The sequence below is a fragment of the Ceratosolen solmsi genome, unplaced genomic scaffold, assembly GCF_000503995.2.
Source record: "Ceratosolen solmsi marchali unplaced genomic scaffold, CerSol_1.0 scaffold57, whole genome shotgun sequence".
Classification (NCBI taxonomy): Eukaryota; Metazoa; Arthropoda; class Insecta; order Hymenoptera; family Agaonidae; genus Ceratosolen; species Ceratosolen solmsi.
Genome location: NW_011948427.1, coordinates 4,965,582 through 4,973,598, shown reverse-complemented (window position 1 = coordinate 4,973,598; position 8,017 = coordinate 4,965,582). Strand labels below are relative to the sequence as shown.

General features: G+C 30.0%; 1 protein-coding gene across 1 annotated transcript; it reads right to left on the bottom strand.

Annotated features, from left to right (window-relative positions):
• Positions 1-206: 206 nt before the first annotated feature.
• On the bottom strand, positions 207-4,058 carry Mp20 (muscle-specific protein 20 transgelin). Its single transcript, XM_011501189.1, has 4 exons — positions 3,942-4,058; positions 2,710-2,921; positions 1,766-1,886; positions 207-734 (listed from the first exon to the last, which is right to left on the bottom strand). Exons 1-4 carry the CDS (start codon positions 3,969-3,971, stop codon positions 543-545), a joined length of 555 nt encoding a protein of 184 aa, XP_011499491.1. The 5' UTR covers positions 3,972-4,058; the 3' UTR covers positions 207-542.
• Between the last annotated feature and the right edge of the window lie 3,959 nt (positions 4,059-8,017).

Here is an 8,017-nt window from a genome sequence, read left to right as displayed (position 1 = left end):
AAAATTCGGCTCATTAAGAAAATAACCGAAAAATCTCTCTAGATTGAAATATCGATTTAATTAGGATAAGCGCTGCTTTACGCTTGAGGAAGGGTAATGAAACAATCGGATTGAGTTGAGGAACAATTCGAAATTAAGGACGAGAAATACGTGTGTGAAGAATAAATAAAATTTATATTATACGATTACAAAATGTTAAATAAATATATGATAAAATAACGTTAAATTACATTGTGTATATACATAAATGGTAAAAATTTTATCAATTATAGACGTCGAAACAGCGCATCGTCGCACATGCGCACGTGCGGCATTTTAAATGTACCAATACATAGCAGCGGCTCTGTGATTTTTCTTGCTTTCCTCCGAATAATCAACGATGATGAAGTCGGGTGATTGGGAGTTCGGCGGATAAAGGACGAGGGGCGGGCAGCGGTAAGGGGCAGAGGGACGTGGGTGGGATGGGAGTGGTAGGTGACGGCAACACAAAAGAGTGATTGGAGAGGAGTGGGGGCGAAAGGGGCGAATTTGTCATGGCGAGTTTACTTGCCGAGGAGGATTTTGCGGGAGGCGCCGATGTTCTGACCAGCCTGTGTGGCACCCTTATTAGAACCTGCCTGCAGTCCGATTACAGTCTGTCCGGCCTTCAGCTGCTCCTCCGTGAAGTCACGCTTGCATTCGTCGGAAGGTTTAGGTCCTAGGTTCGGTCCCTTGAACTCTGGGTGTCTGTAGGTCTGTGGAGCACAAGTGAATATTATTAGACGCACTAGGGTATATGAGGGTCATTGACGTTTTTTTTTATTACAGTTTGTTCTGGCGTCATATATACTTACGGCCGGCAGAATTTTCCTGTTTAATGGTTCGGGGAAAGATTTTTTCACGAAGTTATAATTTAAGTATATGTACTCACTGTTAACTGTATATAACTCTTTATGGATCTTTTTTTTTTTATAAATTTAATAAAAAAAAAGAAAAAATAAAACGTCAAATAATAAGTAAATTTTGTTTTCAATTCAATGCAACAACTGGATGGAGAAATTATTTAATCTAATCATTATTCACCGTTGCATTCAGTGCGACAATTATTAGGAGAAAGCAGTTTTTACTGCCCAATTATGTTTTCTTCCATCCAACAATGCATTTATACCTTATTTTCCATACTATGCCAAAAAGTGTCCTCCATAAAATAATTAAAAAGGAAAAAATTAAATGAATGTTAATAATGTTTTCGACAATTTAGCTGATATAATTAATTATTAATTAATGAATTTTGAATTGAGATTATCGATTAATTCAGGTACCGTGAAAAAAGTTTTATTATGAAAATATTTAAAATATTTTCTATCATCGCGGCAGAAGATGAATTATCGCGAGTATAAATACAATAAACATCTCTTTTTTATCCTCAGATAGAACAACAACAATAATATCACGCGAATAGTTAAATATAGAATGTGAAATAAAGGAGTGCGAACAGCCAATGTTTACATTGAATTTAAAAAAAAAAAAAAAAAAAAAAAAAAAAAAAAAGGCTCGTTAAAAATTAATTTGAAAAACAATTAAACGAATTAAGATGAAATTAATAATAATGACAAAGTGCTAAAATAAAAAATCCGAAAAAAGAAAGAAAATAAAGTAGACGTAATCGACGCAAGTCCAATAAAAATATAAACGAATAAGTGGCGAGGAGCCGGGGGAAATAATGTGGAGCAGTGTCATAAGAAAAGCTCGAGAGTACGGCTTTAGCCTGGATTGCGAAACGTACCTCGCGACCGAGGGCGAAGAGGGTCATGATGACTCGTGCAAGGTCCTTCTTCTCCCACAAGTCGACGGTCTGGAAGACGTCGACGTCTTGAACACCGTAGTCTTTCAGAGCTTTCTGGAATCTATTTCACAAGATATATCGAATTTGACTGAGGCTATATTTATATAGGCATTCGCAGCCTTGCCATCGTCAATATGGAGAAGCTGTAACATAAGTGCGCTCGAATGCCCAGAGCGGAACGATATGTTTTTGCTTCGTTAGCATAATTAAACATCGCCCTCCACTCCGACAGCAATTCCCGTCGAATAATATTTCTAAAGTATATATACTTAACGCCGAGTGGATATCTTACTCTTTTCTTTTTTAGCTAAACCTCGCTAAAATCTGGCACTTGGATTATTTTTACTTGAGCGAAGGTTTCACGACTCTCTTTTATGAAAATGAGCATCCCAAGTAAATAATCACTGTGCCAAATTGGACGAATTTTACAAAATATTTAATAAGTCATTCATTTCAAGTCCCGAGCGTGTCTTTACTCTTGATTCATATTTACACGATCGTTGCATAATATTGTACATGAATTATCTTATTAGTCGTACCGTACTATTTTTGCACTTACAATTTCAGTTAATGAAACAGTAATACCACTGCACTTTGAATAATCCCTCTCGAATTAAGTGAATATATAAAATTTTTTTTTTTTTTTTTTTTTTTTTTTTTTTTTGAAGTATGACATTTTTTAATTTGAATTTTCAATCTGAATTTTTGTTTAACGAAACGTACTGTTTTATACGATATATTGTTCACACGTTAAATATCGTTCATGATCTTTAATTTAATTGTCCTTGAATGAAAATCATAAAGCTTAGAAATAAGGATAATATGCGTGGCTCGTCGCGCTGTGTTCATAGGAAGAGAAAAAGTTTCACCATCATTGTACTCACTTGTTGATGTTCTCCATCATTTTGAATTCTCCACCGGATGTATTGATCTTGGGGATAGAGCCTGGTTTGATCTTATTCATGAGCTCGCAGAGAATGGTACCGTCTTTTAAAACGTCATCGAAAACAGCGTTTTTGGGGAACTTCTTACCAATGATGGTTTCGATCCACTCTTGAGCCTCGCGCTCCTGTTCAGGGTCACGCTTGGCGACGATCTGTAAATAATCGTAGTCACCCATTGTAGGAAGGTTAGAAAGGTTAGGAAGGTCAATCGTTTTGTAGATAACATTCGTTATGTTTACCTTAAAATTATTGAATTATAACGATGTGCTTTAGGTAGAAAATTTAAGCGAGAGCAATAATTTCACCATCTTATTTCATCATAACGTAAGGCTTTCATTACTTACAATGAAGTTTCAATGAGATGAAAACTTTCAAACTTTAGGTGTAACGAGGATAAAAACATGTAATATATTTGTAAAAAAAAAAAAAAAAAAAAAGACTATCTTAGCGATCGAAGAAAATATATTGGAGCTAAGAAGCAGATTATATTTCGTAAACACTTAAAAATCTTAAAAATCTGACATCAACTTTGATTATATTTAATTAATATTTGAATGCTAACGAGTATTATTGCAAGTCTTAGATTAACAGTCTGATAATTTATTAGGATCGTTATTAAATACTATTTGTCCACTTTAATAAGCTATTAATCAATAAAAATAATAATAATTATCGAAAATAAGATATATAGACATTAATACATTAGTAGAAAGTACGAAAATTATATCAACAGCAGTTTTCTTCGAGTTATTTGTACACTTGCTACAGTAAACATTGAAATAAAGTAAAAATTCATCAAGAAAAATTAGTGCTTATCGTAATCGTGCATTAGATAAAAACAAAAACAAAAAAAAACAAAATACAAAAAGAAAATAGAAATGAAAGTAAAGAGTCGCTTAGCATAGCTTGATTAAATTAGCAATAATAAAGCAATAATAATTCGATCTAATGAAGGGAGAAGCATTAGAAAATACGAATAATTATTATTTCAACGAGCTTTTTCACTTTCCGTAAGCCCTCACAATCACTTGTCCGTAGACTCAGCGCCTTCCCCAAACACCCTTTCACACATCGACACAATGCCCATTCGTGCCTTTACCCAACCCTTATCCTCACACAACAATGCCATTAAAAAAGCAAAAAGCCGCCCCGAAGTCGCGGAAAATCCGTACCTTCGCGCGGACTTGACGTTCCAGAGCCATGTTGGATCGAGTGGTAATTTACGTTTTACTTAGTCCTTTGGTTGCGTGCGGTGACGGGCGAGGAAGTGGTGTCGTCGCCGATCATCCGTCAGCCTTTATAGAAAGAGGACCCCGCCTCCGTGAGACGACGAGGGAGTATTGGAGGGCGGGTGGGAGGGGGATCGTGCAGGCGAAGTAGCAAGCGGTGGAACGCGACCTTGCTCCCGAGGGGGGAAATTTGGATCGCGCGCCGGTAGTCTAATATTGGCGGAGTGTGGTCGTAGCCGTGGCGCGATTCCGGTAAAAAAAGTACGAATGATTCGTAGCCGATACGGGCGAGAAGCTTCCCGCGAGGTTTGCGCAAAGGTTTGAGCGAATGTTGCTGCGAAAACGAAAGCCGGACAATAACGGCGAGCGATCCCACTTGGAAGCGAAGGTTTGCCGCTGCCGTTCAGCCATTCAGCCGCCTGAAATGTTGATAGGCCCTTTTCCATCGTGATTAGCGTCGCAGAGCGTTGATCGTCAGACTCGGAACTTCGTCTTCTTCTCGTTATTAATTCAAGTTTCGAATGAAGATGCTCAACTAATAAATCAACTTCGTTCTCGCGCCTAAAACATAAACTCACTTCAAATTTTTTATACGCTTAAAGCACATGCAACATTCTTTATGAGTTTATATAAATTTTTAGTGAAAAAAAAAAAATCCACATTAATTGATTAATATCAAATTCTATAAAAATTTGGATTGATGTGTGAGAAAAAATCAGACATAATTTTTTTTCTTTTATATTAAAAATTGCCTGATTTCATGCAAAATATTAAGAGATAATTTAACTTTGTTAGTCACGATGATTGTAAAATCGTTTCTAAAAACTTTATAAAATAAATATTTTTGTGACTTTTAAATATCCTTCGTTCGAAATGCAGAAATAATTTATTTGACTAATGAGAATCTTGGATAAACTGTCCACAATTTGAAAAATTAGCCCACTACAAATAAAAAATAACAATATAACTAGCCTTTTTACTACGCAATTAATCTTAAATTAAAATTAAAATAATCATAAAATAGCAATTAATATACCGTCTATAGTGGATAATTTCTAGTGAACAAACAGAGGATTAATTGGGAAATTATAAAAAATAAACTTCTCCATCGGTCATTGAAAAAAGATCGTTCGCTTGGTTATTTGAATATAGTTATTTCAAAATATTGTTATATCCACAAAATATTTCTAACAGCCATCGGAACTAGATAACAGAAATATAAATTTTTAATTTATAAATAATAGCTGTTTAACTATTATTATATATTTGTTGTATGAATTTAATGAAAATATTTTCTAAATGTATTAATATTTTTTTTTTTTTAATGAAACTTGCAATCATACTGGCATTAACGAATTAATTTGCAATTTATTAACAATTTAATTAATTTTATTTCTAAAACTACTTTTTAATTTAAAGTAAAAGAAAATTAAAAATATTTTAATTAATTTATTAAAAAGATATGAATTCAATAATAATACAAATTATTTTACAGTATTTTAAGATATTAATATAAGTTGTTGTAAGGAAAAGAATTTGGATCGTTTATAAAGTCAACAAAGAAACATTATACTATGATTACAATTCTACTTTGGAGCATTAATATTGCTATTTCAAACATTTACTTTAAGACTTACAGAATTGCAAAATTTGAACTCAGAATATACCTAATTAAAAATCACTACGCTTTTAAATCATTCCGTATTTATAAAAGTAAATATAAAACATTCGCTGCAAGAAGCTGAATTTAGTCCAGTGTAATAAGGGCCAAATTTTTGCAAAATCAATGTTTTGTATTAATAAATTTTTTTCAACATATAACTAATATATAACTTATCATACGTTAGTATTTATTTTACATTCTATTTTATATATTCGATGATTTCCATATTTTTATTTATGTCTTTTTTGTTTTTTTTTCTTAAAATTTTTCTGAATTTGAATCTTTAGGATTGATGAAAATTTTATTTTCTTCGAGTTATAGAGATTAATCATAAATATATTTTACAATCATAGACAGAGATCTTTTCCAAACTCAAGCACCGTAGTGTATATAATAATTTACATATATACATTTCACAATAATTTTTTTAGAATACGGTTTGACAATTATTGTGTAAGTGTTCTTGGATATTAAGAGAGATATTGAAAAAAAATATGCAACTTAAAATTTGTTACACGTTATACATAGCAAATGGTAAGGAAAATACGGACAGGGTTAAATATTATGAATACATATTCACATATTCAGAATACATATACAGTTTTAAATATAAACTGTAATCCCGAAAAGTAAGAGGGAGAGAAAATGAAAAGTTATCCGTTAAATTGAATAATTTAAGAAACTTTAATCAATCATGTACAAAATAAATTTATCATAAACGTATAGAGAAATAAATGTATTAAAAGCCTATTGAAAATATTTAAATGAAATAAAAATAAAAACAAACTTCGAGGAAAAATTTTAATAAAGACTTATGGTAATCTACATTAATTCGATATTTTGCAGTATTTATAATATACATGACATTAACTTTCATTGAAGAATTTATTGTCCATTTATCTATCAACTAATAGGTACAAAAAAAAAAAAAAAAAAAAATGGTTTGATTGGAAAAATAAAAATGAATTATATTTAATCAAAAGCAACAATTTGTAATTAAATAACATGTCTATTCGATTTAAATAATACATCCATATATTTATAAATCATCGTCAGAAAGATATTTATAAAATGTTCCCTAAATTAATCATTTATTGTTTGTGAAATATTATTAAATTTATAGTCCCTTTCTTTCTCTATAAATCAAATTTTTATTCCATAAAATCATTTATTTTGATCTAAGTCAAATTAAAAATACAGTAACTATATTCAAAGTATATCTTAGTTAAGAAATCCCTTAATTTTTCATGTAAATCTCTTCCTGGAAATTAAGTATGATAAAAAATATGAGTCTTTGAAGTTTGCAATATTTAGAATTTGTTTATATTCTATAATTGTAAATTTTTTAAATAAATCGTTTTAAATTTTCATAATGTTTAATATTTTTCACATAATACTGTATATGAAAAATTGAAAACAGTATAAAAAAGTTTTTATAATGTAAATCATATTAGTTATTTGGGAAAAAAAAATTGTTATAATTAATATTCTTATTATATTTCGATTATCGATGAAGGAACTAAATAGAAATAAAAATCATAAATAATTATAGAAGTTATCATATAATTACTTACTTTATTGCATAATAGAAAATATTTTTTTAGATTTACATATGTAATGGAATATAATATGGATGTTTACATATGTTTATTAAAAGAGATCATTTAAATCCAAAGTATAGTTTAAAAATTTCTGAAATTACTATTAATCTATTACATTCTCGCTAATGGTCATGATATTAAATGTTCCTTTCATCTTCAATTATTCCAACAATAAACTGGGTCACTGAAAATAAACGTTAACTTATTTATATAATTTTAATTTAGTATTATAAGAATTTGTATGTTTGAGTCGGTATTGTTTTATAAATTAAGAAACAATTTAAATAATATATATTTAATAAAAAGAAATTTTAATATATATATATATATATATATATATATATATATATATATATATAATTTTTTAACTTTATTTTAATAATATTATTTACATTCTTAATATTCTCTGATTAAAATTTTACGTACAATATAATTCTAGATGAAATATCCATTTATATCAATTCGTTGAAGTATCATAATGTTATAAGTTTTTTTTTTTTTATATTTACAAATTATGTAAAGTCATGCGTTATTACGTATAAAATAATATAGTTCTTTTTCACGCGGAAAAGTTTATGTTTCGAAGGTTAGCGACTGTAAGTGATATAAATTATTTTTTTCTTCCTCAAAATTATTTACTGCGATAGATGCGAATCTGATTAAGGAAAATAATATACCTCGGTGATGTTTGAGTGACAAACCTATTTACTATTTATATGATTCGATACTGGAAGAGTATGTACTTTAGTCGGCTT